This window comes from Mauremys mutica, chromosome 3 (genome assembly GCF_020497125.1).
Source record: "Mauremys mutica isolate MM-2020 ecotype Southern chromosome 3, ASM2049712v1, whole genome shotgun sequence".
In the NCBI taxonomy this organism is placed as follows: Eukaryota; Metazoa; Chordata; order Testudines; family Geoemydidae; genus Mauremys; species Mauremys mutica.
The window spans coordinates 160,985,184-161,007,115 of NC_059074.1; the positions used below are offsets into that span (position 1 = coordinate 160,985,184).

Genomic DNA, 21,932 nt, shown 5'->3' on the forward strand with positions numbered 1-21,932 from the left:
TACAACAGGTACAGAAAATAAAGAGGGAGGACAAAAAGAGGAAACACTCTCCTAATCACCAACCTAACTATCCTCGCTGACAATAACTATTTACGAAGAGCAATAAAGGCTGCACAGTGAGTGAAAGCAGTCAGACGCTGCAGGGCTCCAACTCTGAATCACCAAATACTTATAGAGTGGAGAAGAACAGATGGAAAAACCCACATTGCTTACAGATTTTTAAAAGACGTGATCAGTTTAAGCATTTTACTATAAATTGTCTTAATCTTGAAACCATGATAGCTGGCAGCATTTATGAGTACAATACATATGCATTAAAATGAGCGTTTTCATTATCAATTTGCAGATATTTGTATATCATTAGTAAGGTTACGATTCTGTCACAAGTATTTTGAGTAAAAATCCCTAAGGAAGGGGAGGACAAGCAGAGCGCTGCTGGGGCTTGCAGCCGCTCCTGCCCCGCCACTGCTCGTGCAGCAGGGGCTGATATAACTCTGGCCAGCTGCTGCTTTGGCAGTCCCGAGGCTGCTAGTTACAGAGGTCCCGGAAAGTCCTCCATGACAGAATCCTATCCTTAATCACTGGCTATATTTTTTGGTCTTGTGGTTAAGGGACTAAACAGGGACTCTGGAGAGCTAGATTCTTGTCGTGTCTCTGTCACAGGCTTCCTTGTGATGTTGGGCAAGCCACTTAATTTCTATGTGCCCCGATTCCTCTAGTATGGAATGAATACAATAATGCTTCCCACCTCCGAGGGGGTGTTGTGAAGCTAAATTCATTAATGTGTTTGAAGCACTCATACTACAGCAACGGCAGCAACATGGAAAGAGAGGTAGGTGAACCTGCTCTAATACTGTCAATTAGTTATGTTACCAAAAAAAAGGAGCACCCTACCTTGAGATCACGATGAACAATGCACTTTTGATGACAGTATTGCACAGCAGATACAATCTGAAACAACAACATTTTCAATAAGAATTAATTTGAATCCCTATATAATTAGGGTTTTTCATAGCTTCTACTTAATTTTGCCTCCTAGTATGCATTAGTGGAGAATGAAGTATTTTCACATACAGGGAGTGTAAAAAACCTTACAGCAACTGATGTTCTCTTAGGTGTTTGTGCATCCCCAGTGCCGGAGATTGGGACTTTTTTTTTTGATTAGCAGTGCTTACCAGCCTGAGCCTGTGCTCCAGCACCTTCGTGCCTCTCTTCAAGGTTATAAAAAGAGTTATAACGATGGAGTCTTCTACCCCCCTTCTGATGTTTTTGGAGCTACAGAACTTTAATACACAGAAACACCCAGCGCTCTTTTTAGTAGAGAAGGAGGTCTGCTCACAAAGAGAAGGATCCTGGGAGCCCAGATCTGAGGCTGGCCTCAAGCATTTATGGGGAAAGTACATTTTCAGTCTGGCCTCTCTGAACTTTTGTATTCACTTTGAAAATGAACAGCAAATTGAACATTTGCTAAATATATGCCCTTCCCCTAAGCAAAATAAACATTTGGTAGTAGGATGGCAATACCACATAAAGGGAAATAGTTGAAATCAGGTGATTTTGGCTTAGCAACGAAGACTAAGAACCCAGTATTAGGCAGTCAAGAAATTAAGAACAAAGCTACCCAAATGAAACCTATACTAAATATAATTCCTAAATTATACATAAATATTTACTAACTAATCCTATGCAAAACACAAACACACAGACAAAATGGACAGCGCTAGTCATTTCATCTCAGCCTACGCCAGTCAGAAGTTACTGAGAGATGGCTGGCCCACATTGAACCTTTTCTACCCTCAGGCAGGGGTTGCACAAGTGCTCTGAGCTGTAAGCACAAGCCAACAAGTTCTGCTAGTCCAAAAAGGTCCAAATCTCCTGTGTTGGGGGCGCACAAACACCTTAAAATGGAATATTTAAAGACAATCACTCAAAGAAGAAATATCCATTTAAAAACTTTTCCACTATGTTCTTATTTTAGTGAACGATATGCCATAACTTTTATATCCTAGGTTATTCAGCTACCACATTATAAATTACTAATTTGTTGATATTAATCTTTTAACCCAGAGGACACACTCCATAAATGGTAAAAGGTATTTTTATGTTATTTATCCTTCTAGGGTTAAGCATCCAAAACTTCAGGGCAAAATATTTCATTACAGAACACAGTCCTCAAAGTAACAGAAAATTATCAACATATGAAGGGAATCACTTTAAATTAATTTAGCCCATTCTAGTCGAATTACTTTATTCAATACAGTACTAGCAAATGCTGTTTGAATGATTGTATATCACAGACGGATGTAATGAAGATTTTTTAAAATTTTAATAAATATAGACTTCCCCCTTTCAGACTCTCTCCTCATATGCTCTCCTGTTACTCAAATGACTGAATGGACTTTGCTCAGTTTCCCAAAAATATTACTTCTAGGAAGAGAGAAAGCATATATTTTCAGCCCAAATGGAGAATTTTAGAGGAAGTTGTGAACATGTGACAAAAAATAAGGCTAAAACATAACTAAGTTTAATTTTTTCTATTACAGAAACTATAATGAAATGAAGAGATTAGCATGAGGAGACTTCAACAAGTCAGTTAATTTGGTATTAAGTTAGTTTCTTTATATGGTTATTTTGCATCTTAATTTTGAAAAAATCAAACACCAAGTTATATAAATAGCTTATTATATCTAAACAAACAAATGTGCACAAGTAAAACCTTCCCCTAATCCTCTTGACAGAGAAGATTAGTACTCGGGAAAGAAGTGAGGATGTTAGATTATTTTAAAAAGTGTACCCCTAATAAAATACATATTATAAATGAGTAAACTAAATGTTTATATAACCATATAACAACCTCACTGAAGAACATCTGTTTATTTCAGGAGACTCAATGAGTTAATAAAATCTGAAGTGAGTCATAGTGAAAGAAATTTGGTTTCTCAAGAATATCTATTAACAAGAGCTTAAACAGTCTGTTTCTATTTTTAAATTATGCTCAGGATCTAGGTATTTTCCTCTTGAGGGATTTTTCCATTCTAGCTTTAATATATATCACTACAAGTATGAACTTTTACCTTTTTTTTTTTTTTTAAAACGTCAAATATTTTTTAGTTCAAGTTCATTAAAGATATTGTAAACAGAAACAAATTTCATACCTGCCTAAATTTTGCACGTGCCTCCTTTTCTTTCATTCTTCCATGTGCAACTAAGTAGTCAAACACCTCTCCTGAACCAGAAAAAGATGAAGCATAAGTTATCTTGCTCAGGTTTTATTATTTATACCAGATTATCAAGAAGAAAAACACCCATATACCATGAATTTGGGCCAGATGCTCAGCTAGTGTTAACAGTTGTAGCTCCATCAACTTCAATAGAGGATCTGATCCTCTATGTACAAAAAACCTCAACGTATATATGTGTAAAAATCCACCCACGCAAGTTACTGACTGGGCTTATCAAGGAAAAACACTGTCTGCAGGTTTCAGAAAACTGACTAGTCTGTTTATTAAAACCATTTCAAATATGCCCACAGTCTTGAGGGGGAAGCAGTCAGGAAAGATTTCTTTTTACTGCTTGTATTTGTGTTCACTGTTCAGACAACAGAGTTATTGCAGACCTACAAGAACAGATTCCTTTCTAGTAAGACTTCAGTTTTTTAAATTCTTATATTAAAATGGGCATTAAATGAAAGACCAATTTAAAGTGCAGTTAGGGTAATAAAGAATAACTATGTAAAAGGGATAAGGTTCTAGGTGTAAGGGGTGGCACCTTCTTAGACACCAGATTTGCACTGCATGTCTTCACATCAGTTTTATTTTGTGAGAAGTTTAAGGCCAAAAAGCTCTTCACCAAATGGCTCTCAGATTCTCATTGCTAGTGGTCTCTCTCTCCCATGGTATATGACAAACAGCCATCTCCAGTTGGTGGAAGCTCCACTCCCTTCCAAACAGCCATTTCAATGGGTACCAATTGTGTTCCCACAATTCACCTGGCTTTCTTTTCAATCTGCCTGGCCAGCTGTCCCATGTTCTTATCCCCAACTCCCAGACCTTCTTGCCTCTGTTGCACTGCTCTGACACAAAGTCAAGATGAGAGGCAGGTGCTCTCTCTATTGCTGATGTAAGTATAAGGATGGGAGACACAAGGCCTGAGCCTCTGCTAGAATGAAAGTCAGATTATCTCCTGGTATATCATCAAAAACAACTACACAAACATTTGTAAATTAAAGTAATCTACTGTGCATAACACTGTTAATTGACAGCAGAACTGTACCTTGAAGTTCTGATTGGGGACTCCATGAGGCAGATAGCCAACATGCAATACACAAGACATAACACAACCCCAGATGTCAAAATTGGTTTCCGTTGTGCATCTCTGCATGAAGATTTACTTTCCACTTTTCAGTTTACCTACAAAACTGGAGTTCAACAACTACTTACCCCCACTGGCATATTCCATTACCAAATACAGTGTTTTTTCTGTTTCAATAACTTCAAATAATTTTACTGAAAGAAAAAGGAATGAAAGATTGCATCAAGCAGCAAAAATTCATCAAAATTTTAAAAACACAGCCCAAACACTTATTCTTTAAATTAATACAATTTATTAACCAGTGATACCACCAAGCCAGAAGATTTAAACAGTTTTGAAAAAAAGGAGAATTAAGTTGTAAGAACATCATGGCTATATAAAATGTTCTACAACTTTCTCCGGAGTATCTCACAAACACTATACAAAAATGAAATCCATGCTGAAATTAGTGTTTAGTTCCACACAGGAATTCTTACCAAAAAACATACAAAAATCCCAAGCAAATTACTTCTCTATTACAAACGCTCCAGGTTAGAGAAACTGTGGAGTTTTGATCAACTTAAAAAGACCCAAAGTTTAGGTGCCAAAGTGAGAGATATTCTAACTGTCACAATCTGAAAGGCTTTCCCAATCAGAATATAACACTAATAAAACTACCACTGTCACAGGTGGGACGGAGGGGGACCAGTAGGAGCTTAGAATGCTGGAAATGCAGCACACTCAGCTCTAAGAGTGGAGATGAGGGAGTACCTAGTATGTAATAACTTGTATACCTTGTCCATACCTTGTATGCAACAAGCCCTCTGGCCGATTCAGGAACATTAACTGTCTCTGGAACAAGACTGTCCAGCCCTCCTCAGCCAGAAGAATTGTCATCACAAAGTAGGGCTCTGAAGGTGGGGGGAACTAAAGCAGAAAGGGAAAATTACATACTTTGTAACTTTGTTTCTCTGAAGATAGCACTTTGCAGGTTTCTCGGTCCTAGGTCCTAGTTTCTTAGTGAGAGTGGCAGAACTCATTAGCTCTAAGGCTTCTTAACCCATTTGAGCAACAGTAAGAGTACAAGTCAGATCCCCTATTGGCCATCAGACACCACCTCCTTGCTGAGCGTTAGCATTTCCTCTGATTGAACAAGTTATCCTCTACGAGCCAAATTTCTGCTTGCCTTACTCATGCATGTATCCCACTGAAGTAAACAGGACAAGAGCAGGATTTGGCTCTGAGTGTTCATCTATCTTAAAGATTTAATGGGTAAATAAAAACAAATATCTAAAACATATTCAAACAAAATAGATAAGAGTATAATAATAAAGTCACCAGAAAAACAAATCCAACTCCTACCTATACTGGGATGATTCAATATCTTCATTATTCGTACTTCTCGAAACAACTGTTAAGAAAACAAAATAGCTTTATTCAAACTGTGCTTACTAGGGAAGAGCTACTTCAGACATGCTGCTTTATACAGGGAATGGAAGGTGAACGGCAATTTAAGATGATATTAACACAGCCTTTTATGTTATAATCCAATACTAGACAATTACATTATTCACTGTATTAGATAGATATCAAACTCATTTTGTGGACAGCACTGTATTACATTTTTATTATAACGTTTGGCTGGGTCTAAAAACCTAAGGTCATTTACTACCTTCAATGCGCAACAAAACTGCATTTGTTTCAAAACAAGGTATGCAAAAAGATATGTAGACTCTTGTATAGTAACAGCTTCTAGAGTTTCCATTGGCTTGAAACAACAAAGGGCATTGCAGGACCTATTGCTATTTCTGCCCTTTTGTTTATTTGGCAATTTGCATATGCAATTAATTACCCGGTCTGTGTACATAACTCGGTGTGTGTGCACAACTTCGTGTTTCTGGTGTTGGAGAAAAAAACTGGACTGTGAAGTATAATTAGGCTTCAGGGGTCAGGGCCGGCTTTATTAACTGTGGGGCCCGATTTGAATACCCGATGGCGGTCCAGGGCTTCGGCGACATTTTGGCGGCGGGGGGTCCACTCCGGGTCTTCCGTGGCACCAAAGGACCCCCCACTGCCGAAATGCTGCCGAAGACCCCCCAGAGTGGACTCCCTGCCGCCGAAATGCCGCAGAAGACCCCCGGAGCGGACCTCTGCCGAGTGAATAAAAAATAAAATTAAAAAGGTGCCTAAGGGGCGGGGCCCAATTCCGGGGAATCGGGCGAATCGGCCTAAAGCCGGCCCTGTCAGGGGTAACACAACATGAATATGAATGGAATCAATTCACACATACACAGCTGAACAATGCCTACATCACATCACATCTGAAAGGGTACACATCCATAAGGGCTACACAATTTTTTAGTTTTAAGAATATATAAAAAGTGTGGCAGGCGTGCAACAGCAGTAACAACTCTGATGATTCTCCCCTCTCCCCCCCTTTACTGAAATTGAGAGATGTCGTGAAAATCTCAGCTCTTCTTTAACAAAAATTCTAGCACTCATGGTTGCAGAGAAAAGCTTGAAAAAGTGAAGTAAGCATACCCTAAAGGCTCAAAAACCAGAAGGTAAATTAAAGGAACTCCAGATTTATTTTTTTACAGTCACAATTTTTGAATGTTTGGGGTTTGGCAATACTGATAACACCTGAGCTTTCCTTCACTGAACAACGAACATACTTCTGTTGTCAAAGGTATTTGCTGTGCTTGACGCTCTCCAGCCTTATGCTTAGGATGGACGTGTTGCAGAAGTCCTGTGCTGAGATACAAGAAAGCCTCACACAGCTTTGGCAAACTGTCCGACTATCTCAGCGACTATGAATGCTATATCATGTCCCTTCTTTGAGAAAAGCTGACTAAATCCACAAGTGAGGTTCAAGAGCAAAGACAGCAGTAACCCCTGGACACCTCTGGGGACTTGGGACTGAGGGAAATTTCCAAAAGAAAGGGCACTGCTGATAGAGAGGAATACTGCTAATCCTCCCAAAAAGATTAACTGCCCTTTTTGTATTCTGCAACTAGCACAAACTAAAAATAGAAACAATCACAATTATTTTCCTTAGACTAGATTGAACATTTTCTACTTAGTGCACATCCTTGTTCCCCTCTTCTTAACTACATTTAATATGATTTTGAAAATTAAGCTTTTGATCAAGCAAAAGTCTCACGAGTAGATATTTTCACTGGTTAAATGTTTCTAGCAGGACGCCATCCTTTCTCCTTATATAAATGTTCAACAACTGCCTTCAAAGGAGAAAAAAAGAATATATGTGAGACTGTCTGGGGAGCGGGGAGAAGAACCAAATGAAAGGCAACATCGTACAGTTTACATTAGTTAATCTGGATCTAAAAATACGGCTGTCTGGTAAATAATAATATTGTGCTAGTATTTGTGTTACAAAGTGTTTTTGCTTTTCCATGAACTCAATTATTCCAATACAAATTTGTCAGGTAGACTCTGTTTTGTGTTTTGGTATTTTGATTTTGTACATTACATCTGAATTGCTCACAATTATGAAAAGCAATCCAATTAAACAAATTTGTCTGAAATGACCGGACGCAAGATAACAAATCTAAAGCAGCAACCTGTAGAGCATGAAAATTTCTGAAGAACTTCTAGGCAGACATCTGAAAAACTGCAATATTGACAGGAAGACAACAAAGACAGGCTGCACAACATAATAGTATTAGTGTCTAAATATAAGTTACTTTTAATGAACTCATGTCTGCCAAAGCAGGATTAAAACACTACACTTCCATAAATAAAAGGATTTAGAATCTGGAAGGAAAATCCTAAAGAAATACAATTTTACATTTAATCTGAAGCATGTAGTAATTGCCAATATTATTATTCTGTTCAAAGATTCCAAAGGGATTAAAAGTTTACTAATTAGTTTAAGACTCAAATGGATTTCACAGTGACTGACAATTTACATCCTATGCAAATATATAACAAGAAAAAGGCAAATTGAAAAGCAGACCAAAAAAATCTGCTTTCCTAAAGCCAGGTCATGAGGGACTAAAGCAGGGGCGAGCAAACTTTTTGGCATAAGGTCCACATCGGGTTTCTGAAATTGTATGGAGGGCTGGTTTGGGGAGGCTGTGCCTCCCTAAACAGCCAGCCGTGGCCCGGCCCTGCCCCCTATCCGAGCCCCCCTGCTTCTCACCCCCTGATGGCCCCCCTGGGACTCCTGCCCCATCCAACACCCCCTGTTCCCTGACGGCACCCCCTGGGACCCCTGCCACATCCACCCCTCCCTGTCCCCTGATGGCCCCCGAATCTCCCGCCCCTGACTCTCCCCCCACACCCCATTCAACCCCTCCTCTCATTCTTGACTGCCCCCCCGGGACCCCTGCCCCATCCAACCACCCCCAGAACCCCTGCTCCCGCCACCCCATCCACCCCCCTCCTTCCTGACTGCCCCCATTCAACCCCCTGTTCCCCGCCCTCTGACTGCCTTGACCACTATCCACACCCCCGGCCCCCTGACCACCACCCCAAACTCCCCTGTCCTCTAGCCAACCCCCCTGCTCTCTGTCCCCTTACTGTGCTGCCTGGAGCACCAGTGGCTGGCGGCGCTACAGCCACGCCTCCCAGAGCGCCAGGACAGGCAGCCCTGCCGCCCAGCTGGAGCCAGCCACGCCGCCCAGCTGGAGCCAGCCACGCCACCGCGCAGCACAGAGCACCGGGTCACGCCGCCCAGCAAGAGCTCGCAGCCCCACCACCCAGAGCATTGCGCCGGCGGTGCAGTGAGCTGAGGCTGCGGGGGATGGGGCAACACCGGGGAGGGGCTGAGGGCTAGCCTCCTGGGCCAGGAGCTCAGGGGCCGGGCAGGAGGGTCCCGTGGGCTGGATGTGGCCTGCGGGCTGTAGTTTGCCCACTAGACTGGACTAGAGCCATAAAGGGATTTAGGCACCTAACTGCTGCTTTAGAAACATAAATCCAAAACTGAAATCCTCAAAAACCCTGCAGGCACTTGTATTCCCTAGATGTCTGAATTTGAACCAGAGGAGATGCACAAAACTGCATCAATCCTGATGCCTGACACTTAGTTCATACCTAAGCACCAGCAGGATCCTCCAACTATGCATTCTTCTGCCTCTCTCACCTGTGAGCTTGAGCTGGTGGGCCTGTTATGATGAGTACACAGCAGCAGCAGGTGATAGTGATACTTCCCCTTTTAACCCTATAGCCCAGTGGTCAGGGCACTCACCCAGAATGTGGGAAACTAGGCAGAACAGGGATTTGAACCCAAATGTGGGGCAGGGATTTGAAGCCATGTCTCCCAGATCCCAGGTGAGTTCCTTATCCACTGGGCTATAAGGTATTCTAGGGTGGGTCTCTCTCAATCTCTCCTGCTGAAGCTGTTCCACTTCCTATGAAATACTCAGTCATTGGAGCAGGGACTGGAACCTGGGTCTTCTGAGTGCGTGCCCTCACCAGAGAACTATAGTCATTTTCACTCTCTCTGACCCACTGATTAAATATTTTATACAAAGTGGAACAGCTTTAACAGAAACGATTGAGAGATCCACTCCACAATATCCTAGAACCCAGTGATTAGGGGACTCACCTGGGATATAGGATACCTGGGTTCAAATCCCCTGCTCTGCCTGATTTGGAGAAGGGAACAGAAAACAGGCTTAGACTCTGCTATACCCCAGTGATGATCAAGTGCGATGGGGCAGTACACTGCATACAGCAAACAGCTGAAGCTGCATACCATTTTTTTATTACAGAAACTTTTCAAACACCAAGTTCCAAACTCTAAAATCTGGAGCTACACACTAAGTAGATGTCTTGGCCTCAGCAACATGGTTATTCAATCTCTTCCCTAAAAAACTTCTCTCCTTACAACTGCCTGGTCATTACTGAAACTACCCGGTATAGGACCAACCTGTTATAGAAACCTTCCTAGGCATACTTTTCTGATAGCTTGTAAGCCTGCAGCTGCTTGTCTCTGCCACATTTCAAGTGGCCTTTTAGCTGGTACCTTGCCCCGTCCCAGCCTGTAGGCATTCCTAGTATGTTTTCTCTTACTATGGAAATTCAGTTTCAAACCTAACTCACAACAGTTAAGTTATACAGACACACCAGGCATATGTACTAAAATTTTTGTTATGATGGGGACTGGGCAATCACACCACCTCATTGCCGCTACTGGGCTTGACCATTTGCCTTCCATTCTGGCTAAATAAGGGAACAATTAAAGCCCCTTTTGTTTAATGGTAGCTGAAACAATGGAAAGTCACTGCCCAAGGAATAGACAGCATGCAAAAATGGGGCATGGCTGGGCCATGTGGTCCTAGGAGGTTGTCAGGGGGTTGATCTGATTGCACGAGAAGATGAAGAAAAAACAGAAAGGCCAAAGGAGCACACAAGAAAGGCAGCTAGGAAGACCAGCAGACAGCCACAGAAACACTTGTTGACCCTGAGAAAAAGCTAAGAGAGCTTTTGAGTAGCACTCTGGCTGGAAAGAGGCTTGGAACTGTGAGCAAACAAGCTATCTCCTGCTGTTTGGTTCTACTGTGTTCAGGGAAACACTATGTACATTCTTTGTAAATAAACAGGCTTGCATCAAATAATTTGATCATTATTTCATCATTAACTTCTCTCCCCATCAGAAGCAATCCATATGACCCCGAATATTGGCTAACAATATTAAGGCATTGTGAACAAGTTAAAAGAAGGAATGCAAGGTGCATGTTTTATCCTGTAGAACAATTCAATAATACAGACAATGCCAGAGAGAGACTATGTCTACACTACAAGCTAAGGGTGCGATTCCCATGCTTGTGTGCACATACACATGGGAATATAAATAGCAGTACAGCCACAGTAGCAGCAGCAGAGGCACTGCTGAGCTGTGTTGGGTACATGCCCACCAGTTTCAGGCAGGTTTGTACTCTGCACGGCTCAGTCCTGCCTCCACTGCCGTTAGCTGTGCTACTGCAGCGACACTGCTACTTACACTCACCCGAGCTCAGTGAGAGGTAGCATGAACGTGTGTCCACAAGCAGGGGAATCACATCCCTCATTCACACTGTAGACACAGCCTGAGAGAGAGAGAGGGAGAACATACGTAGTGTTAATGGCCAAGACATCTGCTCAGTCCTGTATAATTTATGCCACAGGTATCAATATCAAAAAGGTATATGTAAGCTACAATCACTCGAGTCTATCATGTAACTCTTGGGCACACTACCATATGTACATTTTTAAGAGGCATATTTAATCAACAGATCATATTTAGTTTTTTTCAAAAAGCAAATTAACCAAGTTGAAATTTGGCCAGAATATTGGGGTTAATACCCCTTTTCTTGTAAGAAAGGCTATAAAATCTCTAAGAATCACTGGCTCAGAATCTGAGTTTTAAATTTTGTCCTCCCTTCCCTTCCACCCACAATAGCACCTTCAGCATCACAGTATTACCATATTGTTCTCAGACATTTGGTTCACAACTGACCCAAAGGGAAAAGAACTCCCTACTGAATCCCCAACACCACTTCCTGCAGTGCTCAACATTGCTTACTGTAGCTTGTGAGACCTGATGAGATCACAAGGTAGTATGTTTGCAAGCTACTGGTGGCACATTGAGAACACTGATACATTAAAAGTTATACAAAACCAGTAATTAAAGCAAATGTTATTCGATACTAGTTACATGAATATTAGTAATGGCATTTACAGCAGAAAAAAGGTTCTCTAATTATGGGACTATTCCACAGTGTTCTTAAAAGTGCATAGGAAGTGGGGAAAGAATGTGATCAGCTACCCAAAAAATCAGGTCTCTAAGCCTCATGATTTCAAGAGTTCAGATCATATCACACCAAGTAGTTCTGGCCAAGAGTTCCTGTAAAGGTAAAACTACTGAGACACTTTGGTGAGTTTCTAACAAAGTTCCCAAGCCAATACGATTTAAACCTAAGAGAAAAATACTTTAAAGTATTAACATTACTATAACCTAATTCATAAATTTTATTTAGGAAAACTGATTTAAACTACAGGTTGTCATAACCAAAACAAATGGTGTATTTCTCTCTTCTCTTTTGGCATAAAAACAAAATAGGTTAATGTCTTCTTAAAGATGAAGAGCATTCACTTACATTTAACTATGAGTAGTCACTTTTGATGACCTAATTCAAAACTATCTGAGCTAACAAACAAAATAATTATTTAAACAACAGTCTCTCTGCCTTCCACATTGCCCTCGCCAATCTACCCAAAAAAAAAGTGCTCCAAGGTCATCCGTCTCAAACATCAGTATGACAGTATCATTCATCCTTAAATCCTATGTTGGAACCCCCACCTCTACCACACCAAATTCAAGCTTCTTGTCATTTGTTCAAGGCCCTGCATAAAACATAGACCGCCCTTACTTATCTGCCCTTAACCGTTTTTACACTGCCCCTTCTCCCATCACTTCTACTCCAAAAATCAGGCCATTATTGCCTGCTTGTTTATCCGATTCTCACATAAACATCTTCCATACCAACCCTAATGTGTAGTATGCCATTCTTAGCTTATTTGGTAGGCCACTGCTCCCTCCAAATTTAAATTCCCTGTGGAATTCTCACTTGTGTTGTGACTCCACTAAGAAGCTAGCAGATTACACTAAGGAGGAGCTAGATACTTGGAGATATTTTAGGCCGAGCTGGTAGTGCCAGTATCCTTAAGGTTGGCCAAGACACTTCCCAATAAAAAGCCCTGGTTAGCTGTTTTTAAGAATGAGAGAGATTATATTAAAATATATACACCTCTACCTCGATATAACGCTGTCCTTGGGAGCCAAAAAAAAAATCCTACCGCGTTATAGGTGAAACCGCGTTATATCGAATTTGCTTTGATCCGCCACAGTGAGCGGTCCCGCCCTCCCGGAGTGCTGCTTTACCGCATTATATCTGAATTTCTGTTATATTGGGTCGCGTTATATCAGGGTAGAGGTGTATTTAAGCAAAACAGTGCCTTTCCCCTTTGTTCTTGGAAACACTGGCACTGATTTAGCCAAAAATTATTATTATTATTTTGTAAAAACACCACACAGCCTGAGGCAGATACATGGCATGGAAAATTTCCATCTAAACAGTCTGGCAAAGTTACAAGCATCCGATAATAGAATCTTATAATGGATAGCATTTGGCAGTCCAACTATAGGCTTCACGACCAGCTCCACTGCTGCTGCTGCTGCTAATAAAAAATGGACCGCCACTTACTTAAGGTAAAACATTGCAATGAACAATTACAAACTTAACCACCTTTATCATTTCCCATTTGTCTGTTTCTCCAACAGCTTTTAAGCATTTTTGCTCTGTCCACACTGGAGAAAATGTTCCCTACAATTCAAAATCAGTTTTAAAACCAGTTGGAAGCCACAATGTGGACAAACCTCAAGTAGCCAGAACCATTTGTATATCCTGTCTAGCTATGCTTATTGTCAGAAGCCTTCACTCCCCCTATCTTCAGAGGCCTTAACTACACTGGTTATAAAGACAGCTTCAGCTGCTAGAATCTGTTTTTTGCTCAGGCTCCAACTGGTTTTAAAAGCAGCTTGAATTTTTGCGTAAATTTCCCTAGTGCAGGTAAGGCTTTTGTGATAAGGACTGTTAATTTTTTTGAGTTTTGGAAAGCACATAATACACTGTAAGCATTACCTAAAACAGGAACAACAGCAACATCATCATCATCATCATCATGTTCGGCCTGTTGAAAGTTTCTTACGTTATGAATAGGTTTGAAAAGTTCTAGAGAAAACATTCTATCAATTGTCAGACCATCTAACAGGAAACACACACACAGAAATATATAAAGTATGCCAGTATGAAAGAGTGAAATACGTAGGTTAGTCCAAATTATTTTTAAAAAAGCACAAAATATATGGGGTCCTAATTTGCATATCAGTTTAAAATATATAGCCTTCAATTAGGACTTTTCACCATTCACTCCAAAAACAGAAAGCAGATTGAAAAATGAGACTCTCTCAGGTGTAATCATCGTAAACTTCTGATGTTCAGAAAGTAGTAAATACAATCCTAAAGCACATCACAAAAAGTCAAGCACTCTTCCACAAACACCAGCAGCTTCATGGCTGCTTAACAGAAAAAGTCATTGCAATTCAGGAATATTATGTCCATATTTCCAACTTCTTGAAACTTGCATTGAGCACAAGGATGACTGATTAAAATATAGTACACATTTTACTACACAGGACTCTACAGGGAGCTTACAAAAGAAACTGTAAGTAGTTTTGGAAGTTCTTGAGATATTATACGTTACTACTGTTGGATTCTCAGTTGAAATCTTCCTTCATCTAATTAACAAAGAGCTGGAAGCACACAAGAAAAAAAAAACCTGAAAAGTGATTTGGAGATGTTATGGAACCTTTCCATTACTTAGCTAAATAATATGACACTGAGTTTTTCCTTCCCACAATTAATACTGACAATTCAAATTTCTAACACAAATTTTTTTACATCAAAATGCTGAAAACGTGTGGATAAAAAAATTACAGAAAATAGGACAACTGAATTCAGAAATCTGTCAATTTTTTAAAAACATGCACTCCTGTCCAGCCAGCTCAGTTCTCATCAAGCCATAGTTCCGCCACATTCAGATTGGGTATGTCCAAAGCTCTGAAATAGTGCAAGTGCTGAACAAACAAATAAGCTGCCAAACCTGTATTGATCTCTCAGGGCAGACACATATGCTAACTCAGGGTATGGCTACACTGCAATTAAAAACCTGCGGCTTGCCTGGGCCAGCTGACTTGGGCTCATGGGGCTCTGCTAAAGAGCCGTTTAATTGGGCATAGACATTTGGGCTCGAGTTGGAGCCCAGGCGCTGGGTCCCTTCAAGGTAGGAGGGTCCTAGAGCCGGAGCTCCAGATAGCACCACAATTAAGCGGTCCCTTAGTCTGCGAGTCATCTAGCATGGGCCAGCTACGGGTGTCTTATTGCAGTGTAGACATACCCTCAGTTAGTCAAGTTTATCTAGACTGGAGAGACTAGTGTTGTGTTAGTGTGTTTTCCCTATAGGACAACAAGTTTTTCATTTTGGGCAACATGTCTATGTCTGAAGAATAAATATGCTGGTGAAGTTAATCTCTCAGTATATATTTTAGGTTTCATTTTATGAAAATTGAAGTTTCTTCCTCCCCATCCCCAAAAAAGAGTGGATTTAAAAAAAAAACAAAACAAAAAAAAAACCAGGGAGGATAAAAGCCACCAATGAACTAAGATCTGAGCCACAGGAAGTTTATTAGCTTCCAGTGCTGACACCTAGATACTGAGTATGACTGGTCAAACAGGCTTTTAAAGAGTAATTGCATTCAAGTAGGTCACTGCTAGTACACTTCTGGGAGAGACATGATTTTCCCCAAGCAAAATAATCAAGTTTGTTAGTCATCTGCAAACAAGTCAGACTCAAAGGTCTCACATTTGAAGCACAAGAATTAAGAATAAAAAAAAAAATACAAATTCTCTCAGACATCCTAATTTTTGTACCAGGATTTCCTTTGTACACCTACTGTATGTTAATACATAATTAATGTGTATTACATGCAATCTTAAGCAAGCCATTTTGCAACACTATCATAAATCCAGAATCCCCCAATACCAAATCTGAATTTCAGAATATTTTTTATTAATCAAACAGCTTTCCTAATCTTCCTCAGGACATAGTAAAAGTTTTATTGGGAAACAGGCATTGGTAAATATCTGAAGTTTGACCTTTTCACCTTCTTTTAACTTCATCAGGTCTTACTGTACCAGTTGGCCTTACTATGCGAAAAAGCAACAGAAGTGAAACCTTCTAAGGGCTTGATTCTGCAAAGTGCTGAGCACCCTCAACTCCCACAGATTTAAATGGGAATCAAGGGTATTCAGGACCTCTCAGGATTGAACTCCAAAAAAACCAAGAGATTTCTTGGAATGCTATGCTAAACACATTCCAGAAACCAAAATAAATCAATGTGAAACTGTGTAATTTCTTTTGACAGAAGTCTCATGACAATGCTGACTTCCTCCACTATAAATTCTTCTCTTCCTCAATTCCGCCATTTACCCAGCCAAACAAGTCTGCTTCTTTTCCACCCTGACTGGCTCTCACAATTCCAGCCACCTATTTGCTGTGTGACCCCTTGCTCAAATCCTCTCCCTACTTCTTTCTGTAGAAAATTTTGCTGACTTTTTCAAAGAGAAAAATGACAAGATTGGTGTGATCTTCCCACTCTCCTTCCCTTTCCCTCCTAGCACTTTCTCCTCCTCCCCACATCACTGATGCAGAAGACCCTCATATCCACTCTTCCTCTAACTCCTCCACCTATCCCACTGACCCCATTCCAACTTGTCTCCTAATTTCTTACTCTACACTCATCTCTCCCTTAGACTTAACCTCTCCCTCTCCTCAGGTTTCTTCCCATGACAATTCAAGGATGATTTGGGGCATGTCTACACTAGAAACATAAATAGACATCTACACTACCCTCCTTCTGTTTGTGGTGTGTCCTCACCAGGAGTGCCCCCCTTAAGAGGGGCAGTGTGGGCGGCGGAGACCCTAGGTGTGACGTTGCACTCCATATGATTTCTATGAAAATATGCTAATGAGTGTGAATATAATGTAAGTGGAATATGCTTCATGCAAAAGGTCCCTTGTAAAATATCATTACAAAGCTTATAATCTACTAAGTGTGGTCATCCCATTTGTATAAATGTATCATTTTTGTATTTGAAACTAGAAATATTAAATATAACTCTGAGGGCCTATTGTAATTATGCAAAGTGGGGGCCATTAATGGTGGTTTAGAATCTTGATAGCTCCGATAAACTAAGACAATTGGTTGTAAATGGCTCTGTTTACTTGCAAGCCTTCCTGTAAGTCAGACCAAGAAGAATGAAGGCTTGGGGTTCTCCCAGGACATGTGACATTGTCACCTGGTACTAGAATCCATCTTAAACCTGGTGCTTTTCCATTTAGAAGGAGGGGTGGGGACCCAGAGAGACAAAAGATTCCTGCTGTGTGCCAAAGCTATGTAAGGGGGTGGAACAGAACAAAGGCTGCAGTCATGAGAAATCCTCTAGCTACCACCTGAGCTGGAACAAGGGCTGTACCAGGGGAAAGGATTGGGCCTAGACTAGAAAGGAGTCTAGTCTGCAAAAGAAGCTTATTGGAACATCTCTGAGGGTGAGATTTACCAGTATTCAGTTTCTTAATGTATTAGGCTTAGACTTGCGCATTTTGCTTTATTTTGCTTGGTAACTTACTTTGTTCTGTCTGTTATTACTTGGAACCACTTAAATCCTACTTTTTATATTTAATAAAATCACTTTTGCTTATTAATTGACCCAGAGTAAGTAAGTAATGCCTGGGGGAGCAAACAGCTGTGCATCTCTATCAGTGTTATAGAGAGTGGACAATTTATGAGTTTAATATAAACAGATTTATTTGGAGTTTGGATCCCATTGGGAGTTGGGTGTCTGGGTCCTAAAAAATCTCACTCTTGAAACAGGAAGTGGGGTGGTCCATGTGGGATCATCTTGAATTTCATTGAATGTGCTGCCTAAAACTGCCATTTGAAGTTTCTCCAAGACAATTCCATCCTAGACTCTCTCCAAACCATCTTCCACCCCTTGTGCTCTAGCTATCAAAGTATTTAACAATTTCTTCCCAGCCAAAACCCAGAACAAGTACTCTATTTGCATCTTTCTTGACCTATTGGCTGCATCTGATGTCAACTACTATACTGTTCTTTTTAACAACTTGTCATCCCTCTGCTTTAGTTACAGTCCTCTCCTGCCAGCATACATCACTTAAAACTTCAGTGTGTCATTCGGAGCGGGTCCTGCTCACTACCCCCTCCAACTTTGTGGGGATCTCACAGGACTCCATCCCTGGTCTCTTCTTCTTCCTCTACACATTATCTCTGGACAATCTAATCCACAAACACAAATTCAGCTTTCATGTCTATACTGACTGGTAAATCTAACTCTCCACTCCAGACCTGTCTCTGCCTGTCCCAACTAAAAAATCTCAGCCTTTCTGACACCTCCTCATGGATGTCCTGCTGTCAGTTTAAAGTAATCATGACTAAAATAGAGTTATTAAATTCTTAATCTTTTCTGCATAAGCCCTTCCCCATCCTTCCTTTCTCAATCACTGTGGACATCACCAACTTCCCTGAACTCAGACCTATAACCTAGGTTTCCCTCAACTCAGCCTCTTCACATTCAGGTACTGTATAAATCATATCACTTTGTCCTGCATAATATCTTGAAGACCAAGTGTTTTCTCTGTTCACACAGCTAAAATCCACAAGCTACAATAGTCTAACCATCATTTTTCAGCAAGCACCTTTGCATATTCTCTGATGCTGCCCCAATGAATATCCATGTAGCCACCTCACTGTTCTCCTTCAAATCCTTCCTTTAAACTCTTCTTGATGTCATGACTTAAAAGAAAAAAAAAATCTAAAAAATGTATAGGTGGCTGGTTTGCTGAGACCACTGTTTCATTCTGACCAATATAATTTCATTGTTTCCTTGTGCTTCTCTGGTCTATTTTATCTACCTGCTGTGTGCAGTCTTACACTTAGTACATGCCCTGAAGAGATCACAATCTATCTGTTATATGGTTTTACTGTGACTAGCAAAATAGGGCCCTAGCCTCTAGGCACTAGCATAATGGAAAAACAATTGTGGCAACAACAATTATGCAGGACAAAAACAATTGTGGCAATGATCCACAGTTTCAAATTAAAACATCACCATCTCTCTCAAACCAGTTAGAGGTCAACCTCACATAGATAAACTGCATATATTTTCATTATTTGGGTGTATGTCTCATCTATGTTAATATTAACATTAGACAGATTATTTACAGCTCATCACTACCTCTAGAAACCAAATAGCAGTTCCTGGAGTTTTTCGGCTGTAGCGTTAGATAAAATATTTGTTCACCAAGTATCTTACAGGTCAAGAGCCGCAAAGCAGCCCTGTGAGTCTGACTATGGAATTACGAAGGCAAGGATTACCACCCTGATCTTGAGGGAACTAAATGTCTTAATTCATTGCTTCAAGTTCAGGTGCCATCCCCCTTTTTTCCAAAATTTTTTGGCCATACAAATAGAAAGTACAGTCTTGAAAAGTAGAACTAAAGTGAGGAACACAAATATTTCCTCCAAAATGATTGTTAAACAATTGTTTTAATCAAAAAGGGTACTTAATTTTTTTTTTTTGTTAAAACCCTGTGCAAATGCTGTCATTTCAGAATGTAACAACAAACAAGCTATTGGGCAAATTTTCACATGCCTCAGCCACAAATTCTATTTAAAATGACAGGAAGAGAAGACAACTAGAAAAGATTTTGAGTAGGCTGGCATTTTTACAAAACACTAGCTAATCAGCAGAAGTGTTTTCAGAGTGCATCTCTTGCTTTCTACTCATTTTTTAATCTCCTCTTCACACTAAATTCATCCATCCCAACACAAAGGCTAAATAACCAAGCTTTCTATGAGGAACTGAACAAGGATGAGAGAGGTGAATTCAACCCAGCAACAGGCAGTGAGGCACATCCCAAATGGTCTCTTCTTAGCTAGCCTAAGTGGCATTAGCATGAAGATTACCTTTGTGGGGTATAGAAACTCCCCATATGGCTATTCCAATCTACTATGGAACTTAATTAGGAAGGATAGAGGGCTTTTGTATGGATTTTCCATATTTGAGTGAACTTAAACCTTCAAGTATCAGAGGGGTAGCCGTGTTAGTCTGGATCTGTAAAAGCAGCAAAGCTCATGCTCCAATACATCTGTTAGTCTATAAGGACTTTTTGCTGCTTTTAAACCTTAAAGAAACACTGGAAAACGGTCAAAATTTAGGACAAATGATCTGTCATGCACATACTTAAAATCAATCAATCAACTGTTCACTGAAAACCAGAAGCTCTGAGTTGGCCCCTCATGAGCCAATACAGTTATCACAACAATACGGATGGCCTATAGCAGGACACCACTTTATGCCTCAGCAGCATACACGCAATAGTCAGCACAACCAAAGATGTCTGATTTTTTATATAAAGGGGTCAAAAAAATCATCTTTACTTTCCTTGGCAGCACAGTTCAATTGTTTACAAAATTACAAAGGTTAAACTCTTACCTTTTGTAGACTGGTAGGATTTAGCTGGGTTTTATCTATTATTTTCACAGCAACCTAGCGGAAAAACAGGTATTACTAAACTTGTGAAAAGCTCTGACAAAAAATGTGCATGTTAGTAGCTAAACACATTGCATATCTAATGTGCATAAACATAGCTATAAAAGTGTGCGTACAATGGGCACATTTGCCAATCTATCTTCCACTCCATCTAGCAGAATTTCTTAATAAGAATCCAACTGTCCTTTATCACTTTCCATTGCAGCTTCAGTAGCATAGTCAGCTGCTTTACACTCCTGCCAGCACTGTGGAAAATGTAACATTGCATAGAAACACAGATGAGATCCCAACAAGATATTTTAATTTTCTTTTGGAGGTGCCTGAATTTTTTTCCGGGGCGGGGGGGGGAAGAGAAAAGGACAGAAAGAAAATATTTTTTCCTGAAAGGAACACATAAATAAATAAATACATAAATAGGCAACCTAACCTCTGACTTAAAAAACTATACAGCCTCTCCAAAAAAGAAAGTTTTCAGAAAAGAATTTTCAGTACAAAAATGAAAATTCTATCTTCACACATACTGCAACTGGTTCTATTTTCATTGCATTATATATTGCAATATTAAACAAGTCTCAATAATCAAGGATGCAGTTGGAAACAATGTTAGGAACATTTATTAGAAGACTACACATGAAGGCGATACAAAATACTTCATTAGCCATACTCAAAAAAGCATACTTCTCTTCCAGTAAGAACATGTCTTGCTAGCTTCACTTTGGCAAAATTTCCTTTTCCTATTGTTTTTAGTAAGCGATAATTTCCAATGTGAGGGTGTTCTTCATTTGTAGATGTAATTGAGTTTCTACATCGGGGGATGTTTTGTCTGCTACTCGATTTGGTGGGTTGGACATGTGGTTCAGCGTATCCATCCACAGAGGTATGCTATAAGGAAACAAAACAAAACCACACAGGTTTTAAACAGTAACAAAATACTTTAAGAGTAAAAATCTGAGTCCCCAATTTTTAAAAAATTTGATCAATAACTTTCAACTGTAGCTTAAGCAGATTTGTTGCCACTAGGTGAAGTTTGATTTATACATCAAGAAAGAAATTCAGAGGCACACTAGAGCTGCTTCTAAATGTAAGCAAGAGCGATATTTAGACTCAAAAACAATTAAAGCATACACGTTTTTTTCTTCAAATATGAAAGTGTACTATTAAAACAGAACAAATTGTGAGATACTGTATATTTGTTAATTATCAAATCTTGATGTAAGCATCTTTGAGCCCTTAAAAAAATATAAAAGTACTTTCATCTTTAAATAATCACCCTTATTTTCCTGGAAGTTATGAATAAAAAGTATATTTTTGCAAATTGCAAGAAAAATGGATTTATCATTTGTCTGAAAATGTTTCCAGTAAAACTGTGCTTGAGATGGAGAATATAAATCTTAAAAGCCAACTTTGCTCCAAAGAATACTTTTACTTTCATAACTTTTACTTCCA

General features: G+C 39.9%; 1 protein-coding gene across 4 annotated transcripts in view; it reads right to left on the minus strand.

Moving 5' to 3' along the window:
* The window catches only part of MARK1 (microtubule affinity regulating kinase 1), a 102,425-nt gene that overhangs the window by 39,136 nt on the left and 41,357 nt on the right, over positions 1–21,932 (minus strand). For all 4 annotated transcript variants that reach the window (XM_045010384.1, XM_045010381.1, XM_045010383.1 and 1 more), the window contains exons 2-7: positions 21,165–21,368; positions 20,430–20,483; positions 5,653–5,701; positions 4,440–4,505; positions 3,156–3,226; positions 895–951 (exon numbers count right to left, since the gene is read on the minus strand). In XM_045010384.1, the coding sequence (XP_044866319.1) occupies positions 895–951; positions 3,156–3,226; positions 4,440–4,505; positions 5,653–5,701; positions 20,430–20,483; positions 21,165–21,368 (501 nt within the window). The remainder of the gene's footprint in view (positions 1–894; positions 952–3,155; positions 3,227–4,439; positions 4,506–5,652; positions 5,702–20,429; positions 20,484–21,164; positions 21,369–21,932) is intronic.